This window comes from Rhea pennata, chromosome 1 (assembly GCF_028389875.1).
Source record: "Rhea pennata isolate bPtePen1 chromosome 1, bPtePen1.pri, whole genome shotgun sequence".
NCBI lineage: Eukaryota > Metazoa > Chordata > Aves > Rheiformes > Rheidae > Rhea > Rhea pennata.
In genome coordinates this window covers 3,020,332-3,035,964 of record NC_084663.1, presented here as the reverse complement: position 1 = coordinate 3,035,964, position 15,633 = coordinate 3,020,332, and the positions used below count along the sequence as shown (strand labels likewise).

The 15,633-nt window shown below is 41.8% G+C and overlaps 1 protein-coding gene across 2 annotated transcripts in view; it reads right to left on the bottom strand.

The window, feature by feature from the left end:
* Positions 1 to 233: 233 nt before the first annotated feature.
* The window catches only part of CHCHD3 (coiled-coil-helix-coiled-coil-helix domain containing 3), a 150,577-nt gene continuing 135,177 nt past the window's right edge, over positions 234 to 15,633 (bottom strand). Inside the window, exons 7-8 of one of the 2 annotated variants that reach the window (XM_062580340.1) lie at positions 7,014 to 7,149; positions 234 to 968 (exon numbers count right to left, since the gene is read on the bottom strand). In XM_062580340.1, the coding sequence (XP_062436324.1) occupies positions 942 to 968; positions 7,014 to 7,149 (163 nt within the window). In that variant the 3' untranslated portion in view covers positions 234 to 941. The remainder of the gene's footprint in view (positions 969 to 7,013; positions 7,150 to 15,633) is intronic. The other variant, XM_062580348.1, reaches the window with a different exon arrangement.

The following is a 15,633-nucleotide window of genomic DNA, read 5'->3' as shown; positions in this document are numbered from 1 at the left end:
CTAGAAAATAAGCCACCATTTCTCACCTACAAGATGCAAACAACAAACATGACTACCATTGGCTCTGATGTTCTGATGAAGCAGTTACAGGCAAGTACTGTTCCTGAAACCAAGTCTGGTTATGTGTAAAAGTCTACACTTTAAAGTTTCAGCATTAACTTCTGCTGGAAAAACAACAGGTGGAATATCGTCTGCCTGGAAGTGGAAAGACAGACATCAGACTGAAATAGCAATCTTGTTCACAAAATATATTTATTGTTGGTACAGTGAGGCATATTCGTCAGTACTCGATAGGAGTGAGGAGCACAATCAAATTATTTCAAGTAAATAAAGGCCATGTTACATCTTAAGTGTTGGAGCGTTAACACCATTCCAGCAGAAGGCCTGAAGAGAGACTTCGTTAAGTTACACATAATTTGTGAAATAAGTTAAAGCAAAATTTACTTTATTACACATTAAAAGGAAAGCTTTAGTAAGTGCAACGAACACAGGCTGTACAGTGTGGAGCAGCTGCTGACTCGCTCACAAAGTATTGCCATGTCCTGGCACACCAAGTGTTACATACCCGTGCCTTTGACAGCAACGACAAGAAGTTGTTGAGGAGATTCTACAATGAATAGCAGCATTTGAAGGATATTTCTCCGCTCTAAGGTCAGTGAAAGGTTCTTTTCTTTTCCTTCCTTCAATCACCAATAAGTGGATTTTACTAAGACTGAACAGTGTCTTCAGATGTATGATTCCTGATGTAATAAGATACAGGTCTTGGCTTTTCAAATGGTCACACTGATTGGGCTGTGATGGCTGCTGCTCTTGAAATGGTTCTTCCAGTTCTTCTCTTTATTGGTGTGCCCTGTAAATGGGCTGTCATATTGTTTGTGGGAAAAAATGGTCTTCTGCTGAAATCAGAGTTGATGGTCTTGTGCTTGATTTGGACAATGCCTTTATCCTCCTCTCCCAAGCATGCTCTGCTAAGAAAGGAGGGGAGGGGAGAGAGGCAGAAACACTTACTTCAGTAGTTCAAAGTTACTCTAGAGACTCTCTGAAGTTCAGTAACATTTCCATCCTAGTATTAGTAATACTTAAGTTAAAACGTAGTACGAGAAACATTGTCAAAATTCATGTCATCACATAGATAACTCACCGAGGCAGAATGAGGTTATCTGAACACTGCACCTCAGCAGGCCAGACACTTGGAGGGCTGAAGAGCTGCAGGAACAATTCTTTCTTATCCTTCCTAACGCTATCATGGCTCATAGTCACGCTACGGCTAACAGAAATTACAGCATCTGACCTCACAATAAGATAAATCCCACTACCAGCTATTACATACTCTAGGAAATATATCCTGAAGTCACATCACACTAAATACCTCCCATACATACCTCCTTCCTGTGTTCTGAGTCAAAACCAAAATCCCAGTAGTCTGATTATGTTGCACTGATCTTGTGCTTCATTAATCACTTTCTGGGCAGAGCCAGGTCACCAAGAGCTAAAAGTATAGATCCGTCACGTATTCCAAGAATGCTTCCTGCTGCCACGTCACAGAATCATAGAATCAGTAAGGTTGGAAGGGACCTCTGGAGATCAGCTAGTCCAACACCCCTGCTCAAGCAGGGTCACCTACAGCATGGTAGACAGGGTTGCTTCCAGGCGGGCCTTGAAGATCTCCAGAGAAGGAGACTCCACAACCTCTCTGTGCACCTGCTCCAGTGCTCCGTCACTCTCACGGGGAAGAAATTCCCCATCACGCTCAGGCAGAACTTCCTGTGCTTCCATTTCTGCCCATTGCCTCTTGTCCTGTCACATGGGACAGCTGAAAACAGTTTGGCCCCGTCCCTTGACACCCTCCCTTCAGGTACTTGTACACATTGATAAGATCCCCCCTCAGTCTGCTCTTCCCAAGGCTGAAGAGGCCCAGCTCTTGCAGCCGTTCCTCATAGGGCAGGTGCTCCAGCCCTGTGAGCATCTTCGTAGCCCTACGCTGGACTCTCTCCACTACCTCCATGTCTCTCTTGTCCTGGGAAACCCAGAACTGGACACAATACTTGAGATGAGGCCTCCCCAGGGCTAAGGAGAGGGGCAGGATCACCTCCCTCCACCTGCTGGCAACACTCTTCCCAATGCACCCCAGGAGACCATTGGCTTTCTCAGCCACAAGGGCACATTGCTGGCTTACGCTCAACCTGTCATCCACCAACACTCCCAGGTCCTTCTCTGCAGAGCTGCTCTCCAGTAGGTCAGCCCCCAGCTTGTCCTGGTGCCTAGGGTTATTTCTCCCTAGGTGCAGGACTCTGCACTTGCTCTTGTTGAACCTCAGGAGGTTCCTCTCTGCCCAGCTCTCCAGCCTGGCCAGGTCTCTCTGAAGTGCAGCACAACCCTCAGGGGTGTCAGCCACTCCTCCCAGCTTGGTATCATCAGCAAACTTGCTGAGGAGGCACTCTGCCCCCTCATCCAGGTCATTGATGAAAAAGCTGAACAGGATCCCCCCTCAGTCTTCTCTTCCCCAGGCTAAAGAGGCCCAGATCTTGCAGCCATTCTTTGTAGGGCAGCTGCTCCAGCCCTCTGATCATCTTTGCAGCCCTACGCTGAGAGAGCCCTGCCATCAAGGCCTTGATTCTATTCAGAGAAGTACTGGCCTTCACTACAAAAATGCAGACCAGGAAGGACAGTGTGTTGGGGTCTACTAAGAACTTCCTGTTGCCATCATCTAGAAACAAGAGGTCTGTAGAAACATGTACATGTATGACACCACATACTCAGATCAATAAGAATAAGTGAGATCTATTATGACACTAGCAGGCTAGACAGTAAAAGCTTGCTGAAGGCCACGTATGTTCACTGAAGGACTAGCAAATTAATCATGAAAACCTATTGATTCTTACCACCAAAATCCAAAAAATGGGAAGACAGTAAGAGCAGTTCCGCATCTCTTTGGAAAAAAATGGTGGGAAGGTATTTGGCAATTTTCAGGACTGAGCCCAAATGTAAACCTTAAAACCTGATTAGAGAACTACAAACAGTTGATCCAAATACTTGAGCAATGTCTGGTCAGACAGGGCACATTTCCTTGTGCTTGTGGGCTGCACTGTCAAAGTTAAGAAAAGTAGGGCTCAGGAAAATGAAAGGGAATGGGAAGCCTGTTGCCATGTACTTCTTTAAGCACATTCTTACAGTGTTCCTAAAAATAATCTGATGAACCTGTCAACTCGATCCAGCCGTGTTTCTTCAAGAAAGATTAGGGTATGCACCACAGAACAGGACGGCGTGCGTCTGAACGGAGGGTGAACGTCCTTGTGGTCGCAAGCACTGCTCAGAAGCTATGTTACGGAAGTACACGCTGACAAATAAGAAGAGTCAGTTTTATGTTCCCTAGGTGCTATTATAAACAAAGATAAGTGAAACTTGTATTAGTTAACAAAATCTCCAATCTCAGTTTTGACAGCATCCCCTTAGAGATTTCTATAAAACTGATGAAGGCTATTTTAACTGGAAGACTGCTTTGCAGCGGTATTACAGAAACTTGCTTGAAGCTACTGCTGGGCTGAATATTAACTTTACTTTAAATTTAACACTGCATAAATTAACACAGGAAATTCCCAAAAGATCTGAGAAAAACCTCTATGTTACTTTTATTTAATACTGTAAGGGAAGAAACTACAGGCATTTGTTCATCATGTGCAGATTTCTGCCCACAAAACTTCATCTCCACACAGATAGGTGTGTTTCAGGGCTTTCTTTATTCCTGTCTGTATTTCCAGTTTCTTTTATGTTTCTTGACCGACTTTTGTAATTTAACATCAACTATATATTCATTTCAGGTATCTAACGGGTTTTCCTCATGTTTTTTTTCAAGACAGCAGCGTAGGCATGAAAGGAACACCGTCCTAGCCTCCCATAATACACTTCCTTCTATCCCGGTAGTCTTAAATGGTGGTCGTAAAAGACAAGGTTTTTTTATTGCATTTCAGTTACAGCGTTTCCACCTATGCTTCATTCTGACTAGGATGCATGACTAAGGACCGCTCTATCCCACAAATTAAAATAATGGTTAAAATGAGGCTGAAGAAGCTGAAGGATAACATTTTCTAACCAGCCCTTCAGGCACCAGCACCTCTTAGTATCATTTTCTGAAGTATTTTCAACCTAAGCAGCCTGCAGAATCCTGCATCCTTAATAAATACAACGGTCTAATAGGAAACTGTACTACACTGCCTCTATTAAGACATACTGCAGCTGTTTTTCCGTACAGGAATTACGACTCCCTGGGAGCAGCATTGTTTCTGTATCCCAGAAAAGATGTGGGTATTTTTGCACCACATTTCCTACATTAGCTGACAGCGGACTAAGTGATAAAAATGCCGGTGGACGGTCCATACTAGCACGGTGACTTTTCTGGCTCGAGTTCCTTCAGCAGCGGGAACGCTGAAATACTTGGTACAGACAACCACAGCATCTTCCCATTAATGGCTCCATTAAGCAGTTTTAGTCTCCACTTCTATTAGAATACAATACAAACATTAATAATACATTTTCATTTATCTTGCTAGCTCCTTTATGACTTTGGGAAAAAGATTTAAGGTGAAGATACAACAATGTGTCAAACTCTTCTGAATTAACAGTTCTCTGGGCCTTTCTAACAAGGGGAGAAAAGGACAGATAGAGACATGAGATTACAGACAGGATGAGAAATAAGGAGCGCACAGAAGAGAGGGTGAGATAATTATAAGCAAGATAGGAAAAAAGAGGAGTCAATAAATTCAATTTATGAAAAGCACAGAGTGTGCTCAGCCTGAGCACAAGTGGCCAGACTCACCGCCAGGAAATCGGATTAGTTAACTTATTTGGTTTTCAATATCTTGGTCTATTCCCTCTAGCAAATTTTCTTCTCTGTTTGTTTCTTGTAGCCAGTGTCAGTTAACTTTTTCATTTCTGAATTTGCTACTTATCCCACTCCTCTGTCTTCTAACTGAGCACACACATTTGGTAATTTTGCTGTATTTTGTAACAGGGCTGAACAATTATTTCAAAGTAACTGTTGGTCTGGACTTCTGGGCAATCAGCAAGTAAAAATAATTACAACTCCAGCTGCAACACATGAAGGATGAGCTCTAGAGACTGATGTTCATTATGAAAAACAATCATTCCTGCTTGCAAATATTTCCATCATAAAAGGCTTCTCCTTCTCTGTTATCATAAGAGAAACCTCTCTGAATTCTCATCTGGAAACATGTGTGAAAGAGAGTAAGAAGCATTTAGGCAACACTTTTAACTGCCTGACAGGCTTAGTTGAAGATCTTCAACAAATAAGGTATCTACAAAGGTTCAAAAACCTCTTGCTCATATTTATGCAATTTTATTTTCCTGTATCTTCTAAACATGAATTAATTCACCCTCCTTCTCTGAAGACATGTATATTAGATACCAACTTAAGTCATATCTTAAACATGTGTAAGTAATTAATATAAATTTTGTAATTGTTTTTTAAAATAATATGGGATTATAAACAGGGAGACAGACCTGCTGGCTGGAGAGTGCTGCTGAGAGAACTGAGCAATAGCAGCTTCTGTGCCCAAAGAAGGCAGCTGGGCAAAGCTTACTGCACTTGTCACCCTTTGGTGTCTGAGCAGAGCACCTTTCCAAAATTATTAAACTATCCATAGCTTCGTATAGGAAGGATGTGCAGGAGCACACGAGCTTATCACATTAACAAGTGGGCAGGACAAACCAAAGGATAGACAGAAGGATGTAATTTTGAAACGGCTGAAGTGACCTTACTGGCCCTTCCGTTTTGTCACCTGGCTCCTCTGAAACGAAGCTCTTCTCTAATGAATACCAATAATTCAATAATTTAATACTACAAAGGGATTTCAGAGCTGCCTCGAGAGCCGTACAAGACCGTCCTTGTCCCGCACCGCCGCGCATTCGGACAGCCAGCGCAGCGCAGCGGAGCTCGTCCTCCAGCGCCGCCCCCCCGGCTGGCCAGGATGCCTGTTCGAAAAGGAGCATGCTGACCACCTAAACAACAAATTACAATAGCAGCCCAGCAGATTAACTGTTGTCTCCCACCACAATCTACCTAGCAGGGCACCGCAAGCGGTATCGATTCCAGTTGCATCTTCAGTAATATCAGGGCAAGACTGAGCCAGCACCATAGCAAGAAAAGTCACGGCGAATGATTGCAGTCAAACTCCTTCTACCTTTCCTTACAGGCAGAATTAACTCTAGTGAATATGATTATCATTATGAAATACCTGGAAGCCTGAGTCTCTGCTAAGATATTAGGGCATGTGTTTTTACATAATTCAAATATTAGTTCATAGACTTTAACAGAAAACTTTTTATGTACACTACGTACACGGCCTACAAGCTCGTATCTCCCCCGGCTTTTTTAAGAGCACAGTTGAGGCCAACATACGCATCTCTACGTTTGAATTATCGTAAACAGGTGAAAAGGAATCACGTTTAGAAATTTTAAGTTCTTATAATGAAACATATACGTATTGCTATCATTTCTTTTTCCCTTATGCTGCACTAACAGAGCATTCAAGTTTATAACCAGAAGTAAAAAAACATACCCCAGCAAATGAGATGACAGGAGGGCAAAACCAGGTGAATAGCAGTATTACATTCTCAGAGATCGTAACATAAAAGGAATCAAGATCTCCAATTGGTTAGCAGTCTAGCTCGAGACATCCATGCTTTTGTTACTGGAAGTGGTCATATTTATGACAAATAGTACCACTTAGTTTAATCCCCTTGTCTTACTGCTAAAATTGCAGATACCAGGAAACATCTGCCAACAGTGATAGCTACTGCACTAAACAACAGTTTCCCAAGGGAAGAGATGGAAACCCTATCATTTAAGTAAATTGAAAGTGGACTCCACAGAGCTTGTGAGAACATACATATTGGGATACTGCTCTAGCATGTAAGAGGGACTAATTGGATAATCCTATATTCTTCCTCCCTTTTTTACTCCATTAATATTTCAGTAGCAATTTTTCTACACCCACCTGTTTGGCATGATTGACACAGTGCAGGTATTGGCTCGCCAGTGCAGAGCAGCTGAGGGTCTCCTGAGCATGCTGCTGATAACACTGCAGGATTTTACCCTGCAGATCAGCACAGACTGGATGAGACTCATATCGCCTAGGGAAAGAAAACAGAACATTTTAGTTCCCTTCTCAAAAGATTTCAGGAAAGGTTTTTTGTTTTTTGTTTTTTTTAATAGAAGAAAACTAAATAACAGAAGTGAAAGAAAACACTTTAAAGTTATAAAGAAAAGTTGCTTCTAGAGCTGTTTGTGTTAAAATCTGGGTAAACTCAGCCACAAGTGTGGAGGTGAGCTGTAGAAGTCCAGCTGCTAAGACTAGAGGGGTCATCCAACGCTTGGCTCCGCTGGCAGAGCAAATTAACAGCCAGCTTCGGGCAAGCAGACGTCTTCCACTGAAGTCCGACGACAACTAAGCCTGTCTGATCTCACCTCTGTTTAGACACCACAGGACATATCAAGCTCCACCACTGTAAAGTCCTACGACCACATCATCCTGCTACTTATTAAATATTGCTCCTGCACAAGAGGGAAAGTGAGGGAACGATCACGTACTGGGCTGACCTGGAGAACATGAGAAACATACTGCCACGAGCAGATTATGCAGACTGCTTTTGCTGCACTGATGCTAATGTTTCTTTTTGGTGCATGCTCCTTCCCTCCTCCTGCTCAGCACCTCAGTTCTAATCCTGATGCCAGATGTGCAATTTATTTGGGAATCCCTTCTATTTTCCTTACTGTAAGGATTCATTACTCTATCCAACTCTTTGGTTGATGCAACATGCTTGCTGCTTTCAACAGAAGCAAAAGGAATGGAAACTTCTCTAGTCTAGCTTGTAAAATCTACCTTCTTTTGAAGAAAAATGTTGTTGTTGCATTTATCCATAAAGCATTATCCACACTGATGATGCCACAGAATTAAAACAGGAATGCAATACTTTCCTATTTCAAAAGCAAAGAGCTTGGAAAAGTGTTTTAGGGATGAAATGTACAATGCAACAGTAAGCTAACTGGATATTTACTTTATAAATACCTTTTTAAGCTATGCATTTCTATAGGAGACAACCAGATCACAGTTAAAACCCTTTAATACCAAAAATTAAATACCTTTTTTAAACAGAAAAAACCCACATGACTTAAATTTACAGTTCATATAATTTGAAAACAATCATTTGTTTCATGCGTGTGAAATGTATATTTAACGCACCTTCCCATTTATCCTACACGGAAAGCCTGAAAATAGCTGTTTTAACCCACCTTCCAGCCCACATTATTTTTAGTTCAATAAGGCCATAAAAGGAATGAGACTCATCAGCCAGAGTATTCTCAGATGAATACTCTGTTCCTTCTTATTTTGCTGATGGGCCAAGTCAGATCTATATTTTACTAGAGTACGAAAGTGAAACGCGAAGCACAATACCGTTCCTTAGGGGAATTCACTTCTTGGCAATCACGCAAGATGTAGCACCAAAAAAGGCAAGTTAAGTCTTCTTGATTTTACAGTATATACCTACATAAAACGCCCCTTTTCCTCTTCTCATTCGTTCCCGTACATCTGTGAAGGGCCTAAAACAGAATTTAAATGCAGTCCCATGTGCTTGCCACTTTATGATCAGAAAGTTCAAACTTCGGCAGGCTCTGACGGGTGAGGATTTTCCCTTAATCCCCCCTGTGCTGCTATCAGCAAGGATTTCAAAGGACTGCTAGGCATCAAAACGGATGGCCATCAAACACTGTACACGGACTGATTACGGCAGGATCCGTAGCTCTACCAGGATGGGACAGAAGCACGAGAGGAAGCACTGCATATGCTCTTTGCAGACTTACGACTCATCGCTCTGATGATTTAGGTCCAACCACACCAGAGCTCATTTCAAGTGACTAAAACTCTGGTCTGGATTGATAATCCGACACAATAGACCCGTGAGTTAACAAAACCCGCACAATAAACGTAACTGTGCCTTTATTCACAAGCGATTTTAAAGGCCTTCCTAGAGCATGTCTTCTATAAATTGTGAAGCGAGAAGGAAATGGTCTTCTGTGCACGTAGTACATAAATTCTGGAAATGTGTTTAAAGCCATTTCAAAGGGGTAACCCACATTAAGGGGCTTTCTTGATTGCTTTTTTTTCCCTGAGCCATGCCATTAGTGACCATTCAAAGTCCACACATTACCCCTTCTCTGAATGTTTCAATGGATACTTTACATGGCCATCAATATTGAAGCACTACAAGACATTTCATTTCCTGCCTCAAAGGCACTTGTATCCATACTACGGTTTTTCACTAGCGATTTTTCAAAATACCATCTCCCAGCCCACTGTCTGTCCTTTCAGACGCTCCAACCCGGTACTGATGGGAGGTCAACATGCACAGGGCTAGTTCCTTGAAGCAGACAACGTCCATTTTCTTGGATTAATCCGTTCAAGGAGAGCACTGGCTCTGTATTGATCTGCTGTGCTTTTTATGCTGTCCTAATGCACTATTTGCACTTTTGGGAAAACGCTAAATGAGATTACTGTCTAACATTAGATGGCTATAAACCATACGCTGCAGAATCTCCCATTCAGGAAAGAAGGTTCCAGTGTGCATTATGGCAAACCTACCAAAGAGTTTGCAATTGATTTCTTTTCGGTGATGTACGACAGTACTCTTAGATGGACAGTCAGAAACAGCCAAAGGCAAGAAAACTCCTTGGAAGGGAAATGAATTATCTCCCTAAAGGAGAACTTCTCTAATGTTCCTATAAATAAGGATAATTTTACAAAAAGCATTTCAAGATCTAGCGGGCTTGACTGAAGAGAAAGCTTACAAAAGGAAAGCTAAACAGTGCAAAAACAGTAATTATGTGAAGCCTCTAGTGTTCCTAGCTTTTTCATTTTTTGTAGTGCTAAAAGTGTTGAAACAGTTACCCTATGAAACCACCATTACTATCTTCCAACCACACATCTTTAACTAGATTACTTCTTTCCATAACTTTCTCCCCTCTTGGAAGTGCTCATTAAAATCATGATTCAGGAAGGCCAAAAGATGCATCAGAAAGTGAGCAGTTTATAAAAACAAAAAGGAAATTTAAGATTATCAGAGAATAATATCCTTGTATCCAAGTTAAGATGTTACAGTCTGGACAGGTGGACAAATAGCTGAAAATCTGGAAAGACAGTTGGACTCAGAGGGTAGTTAATGGTCAGTAAGTCATACTCCATCTGGAAGCTTGGAGTAACACAGGAGTCTATACTGGGACCTGTCCTGTTTAACATTATCAGTGACCTGAAGGGAGAGATGTTGAAGTGCACGGTCATCAGGTTTGCAGACCAAACTGGGGAGGACCCAGTCAATACACCTGAGGGCTGGGCTGCCATCCAAAAAGACTTAGACAGCCTGGAGGAATGAGCCAACAGGAACCTCATGCAATTTAGCAAGGACAAATGTAAAGTCCCGCACCTGGGATAGAGCAGCCCCTTGCAACAGTACAAGCTGGAGACTGCCTGGCTGGGGAGCAGCTCTGCTGAAAAGGGAGCAGCTCTACTGAAAAGGCCTTGGGGACCTTGCTAGACAGCAAGTTGAGCATTAGCCAGCAGTGTGCCCAGGCAGCAAAGGAGGCCAGCAACATCCTGGGCTATATGGACAGCAGCACTGCCAACAGATCAAGGGAAGTTTTTATCATCTAACTAGAACTTGTTCAGTAGAGGGCCACAAAGACAGTCAGGGGTTGCAGCACCTGCTCTGTGAGGAGAGGCTGAGGGAGCTGGGCTGGTTCAGCCTGGAGAAGAGGTGGCTTTGGCAGGGGACTGTTCTCGTCACAGCATTGCATGACAGGAGGACAAAAGACAATGCCATAGATTGAAACCAGACAGCTTCCAACCAGATATAAGGAAAAACCTTTTCATGATGTGGACAGTCAAGCACTGGAACAAGTTGCCCAGAGAGGTCATGCAGTCTCCATCACTGGAGGCTTTCAAAGCCTGAAAGGATAAAGCAACCTGGTTTGATCTCAGAGCTGACCCTGCTTTGAGCAGGATACTGGATTAGAGACCTCCCGAGATCCCCTCCAATCTGAATTATTTTGCGTTTCTATATTCTGAGAGGGAGATCTGCATTTTTGAATATGTGGCAGAGTAAGCGCCTGATTCTTTCACTTGGGAATTTCATAACTATACCTAAGAAAAAGCAGAAAAGTAGATAGTGTTCCAGTGAACAAGGAATGACAGGACACCCTGACAGATCTCAAGTCTCTATTGAATGTGACTCAATTACTTTACAGAATCAACACACAAGAAATTTAAAATGCCTTCCTTAGCAAAAGTCAATATGAACAACAGTCTGATCTGCACTGTGCGCTACACGGCACAATAGCAGCGACTTGTTTTTATTAAGTTTACAATTACTTGATCTGCGCTCGCTTTCCCAGCTGCTCCTCAAGCGCCTCACGTTCCAGGAAAATATTCCTGTGTACTAGAATAAGCCTCAGAGGAAACCACACACCCATCTTTTCAATCAAGCTGATGCAACAGAATCTCATAAAGGTAATAGGACGAAGACACAAAAGAAAATAAGAGAAAGCTTTAAAAAGAAATACTGCATGCCAAAGTGCCAAGAGAAAATTTAATGAAAGCAACTTTGTACCCATCTAGCCTCTCTCAAAGAGCATAGCTTATTGTATTCCTGGGGGCTCCAAGAAAGGATCCCCTTCACAGCCTTCAAAAAAACCCATCTACTAAAGGAGAGATTTGAAATCACCTTGGTAAGCTATACAAGCTTTGTGCTAAAACTGACATTCGGACTGAGAGAATCCAAATCACTGATGAGTTTCCAACTGTGCAGCTATCCAGCATAATCCCACCAGATCAGGACTTCAGGCAATTGTCATAAAAATGTAATAAAAGTAATAATAATAATACTGTAATAGTAAAAATAACCCCAACGTATTACAAAAGCTACTGCCATTAGCTGGCCAGAAGGATCCAAGGACTGATTTTATTCCTCATTAAAATATTGGGACATATCGAAGCTTCTGTTTCCTCAATGTGCTCACAGTGTGCACAGAAGATAAGAAAAACCAGATTGATGCAAACAGATGGTTAAAAAAAAAAAAAAAAAAAAAAAAGAAAGAAAAAAAAGGAAACTGAGGCAATCTTTATTCTCCTAATAGGCAGCCAGCTAAGTAGAGCAACAACCTAATTGCTTTCAAGTGTTTTATGAGGAACCAACAGAATTTTTAGATGGATTTCTGGGAAGTTAATCAATTATCTTTGTCTATGTCTACCAGAATGTCTAGCAGAGAAGAACTAGAAAGAAGGTCAACTCAAAGATAAAGCGTAAGCAAGATGACCAAAGCAGAACACGACAATGCTATTTTTCCCTCAAGACATAAACAAGGTGTGCATGTCGGAGGGGGTGTTCACAGAATCACAGAATCAGTAAGGTTGGAAGAGACCTCTGGAGATCACCTAGTCCAAACACCCCTGCTCAAGCAGGGTCACCTACAGCATGGTAGACAGGGTTGCATCCAGGCGGGCCTTGACTGTCTCCAGAGAAGAAGATTCCACAGCCTCTCTGGGCAACCTGTGCCAGTGCTCCGTCACTCTCACAGGGAAGAAATTCCCCATCACGGTCAGCCAGAACTTCCTGTGCTTCCATTTCTGCCCATTGCCTCTTGTCCTGTCACACGGGACAACTGAAAACAGTTTGTCCCTGTCCCCTTGACACCCTCCCTTCAGGTACTTGTACACATTGATCAGATCCCACCTCAGTCTGCTCTTCCCCAGGCTGAAGAGGCCCAGCTCTCGCAGCCGTGCCTCATAGGGCAGGTGCTCCAACCCTTGGATCATCCTCGTAGCCCTACACTGGACTCTCTCCAGTAGCTCCATGTCTCTCTTGGACTGGGGGGCCCAGAACTGGACACAGGACTCGAGATGAGGCCTCCCCAGGGCTGAGGAGAGGGGCAGGATCACCTCCCTCCACCTGCTGGCAACACTCTTCCCAATGCACCCCAGGAGACCATTGGCCTTCTTGGCCACAAGGGCACCTTGCTGGCTCATGGTCAGCTTGTCATCCACCAGCACTCCCAGGTCCTTCTGTTGATCTTTTTAAGATTATTTCATTCTGTTGGAAGACCCTCTTCCAACAGAATTAGCAGGACTTATTTGTAGTATCAAAAGCAGCTGCAAAACAAAGTACAGGGGACAAGTAAGGGGGAAAAAAGGCAACAGGGCGTATGGTTGTGAGGGTCCCTCTTGCTGCACCATTATATTTAGTTTTTAAAGAAATTTACTCTCTAAATTATTTTCAAAAATTGTCTTCACACATTAAGTTGGTGATGACTTGCATGCACATTATGAAACACGCAAAGCACAAACCAAATGGTTATGTTCTTTTAAAAATAAGTATTGTGAAAGTATTACCACTATTGGATTTCTAAAAATCCACAACTGATATTATGAAGTAGTCCATAATAAAACTGTGCCCACACAGAGCCCTCAAAATTACAGTGTGGGAAGTGCTGCCAGCAAAAGACCAAGAACTGTATAGTTGATTTTTGCTTTTATTTACACTTTACTACCTAGTGTGATTTTTCAAAAAGTTGTTAAAAAGAATATTTCTAACAAAGTCTTTTATGAAATGGTGGAAGAGAACCACATGCCTTTTGGTCCCACTACAACTGAGAACACTAAATGTATGCAGTAATACAAAATAAGTGACTTCTGCAGAAAAGTCTGAGTACATCTTACTCTGCCTCCTGACACATGAACCTTTTGTACTATGTGATCAGTTCCAGTGCTGCTATCGCCCACATTATTTTTAGACTCTTCTGCCTAAAAACTCGGCGCTGACAAGAACATAACCAAATGTTTGTCATTCTCTCATTTATTTCATTTCCCATTCATCCCTCTTGAAAGCAAATAAAAAAAATCTGTTTCGAACATTCTGACCTTTGCAGGCTAGGGATGGAGACAAGAAGACGACAGACACATTCCAGCACACTCACACACACTGCTCGAAGACAGACGTTTCATTACATCTAGAGAGTACTAAGTCAAGTCCAATATGTTGACAAAAATCTGGTTCAACAAAGTCGACTGGCAGAAAGTACTATGGACTTCTTTTTTTTGTGTGTGTGTGCGCCTAGAGAATGTTTCTTCCCAGTAAAACAGCCAGAACATTGGTAGGGTTACAGCTAAATTTTTAGGATTACCAAAGTTGAAACCATTCTTTGGGATGCAACAACATATTTATGGCATACAGGGAGGAAAAAGCATCTCTTAAGATTTACAGAAAAAATTTACAACCTCAAACCCAGCAAAGCACATAAATACAAGTATAAATTCGAGAAGTGAACAGTTCCTTATTTTGCTCCTTTAAGCTGAGTACATTCTTTCAACCTTTCCTGGACTGGAACTTCAGAAAAAAACTAGGATGAGGATCAGAAAAGATTTCCTGTTTGTGAAGTCCTAATTAGACTGATGAACTAGTACCTAAGGTAGATCTTCAGACTCTTAGAATCTTCTCCTAGAAAGAGATAACTGCAAGTGAACATTAGAAAGATCAACTAAATCATCAGCGACATAAGGAACAATTATTTATAGAGGCAGTCAATGGAATTATCTAGCAGTAGACTTAAAAAATAATTAAAGCCCTTTCCAAACAACATATAATGAAAAGCTGGAACTTACTGCTGAGGATACTGTGGGTACCATAATCATAGTTGGGCTCGAAAGCCAATTACAATGTAACGTAAGAAAAGTCCATCAAGGGATTTTGAACAAAAACACAATTCTTGGCTCAGGAATGCCCCTCTCTACTTGCTGTTTGAAGGTAAAACGGCATCCTGCTATACTTGCCATGTTTTTATAGCTTTCCTTAAGTACCCATGCCTAACTATTGCCAGACAAGCTAGATGCACCTCTGATCCGACTCACCTTGACTGCCCACACTCTAGAAAGCTTGTAGAGCATCTCAAGTGAGTATGAGGTTTCTGCCAACTTTGATATGCAGAAATAGACCAGATATATTTATTTAAATTGATATTCATTGAATGCTATTGTCTCAAATCACCATTCCTTCATAAAAATTCTCCTCTCTGAAAGAAGAACAAACCCTAAAATACAAAGTACACCAACATATTATTATACCTTACATACCATACCTTACACACCGTACCTTACACACCCCTAGTCTCATGGCTGCAGATGGAACCACATGTTGGAATTATCTAAATGTAGCATGCACATTTTTAACACTAGAGCTTAAGAAACAATTTGTATCAAATACCAGGATATATGCTTTATATACTAAAATAAACAATTATATGAACTATGATGGTACAAATTTTAGAATTCTAACAGGGACATGCATGTTTTTACAGCATTGAAAATGTACTGTAGGAAAGACAGAGTTTAATCAGAAGAAACTCTAGAAGGAGCAGTTTTATCTACCCAAAATATATTGCATCTACGAATTGTACCTACATAGTATATATATTTCGGAAAGAACTTCTTGGTTGTGCACTCGTCAAAAACGATACCTAACTTTGGCAAGTTAAGAGGAAAAAAACGATCATCTCAGACATCTGGTATCTGTCCA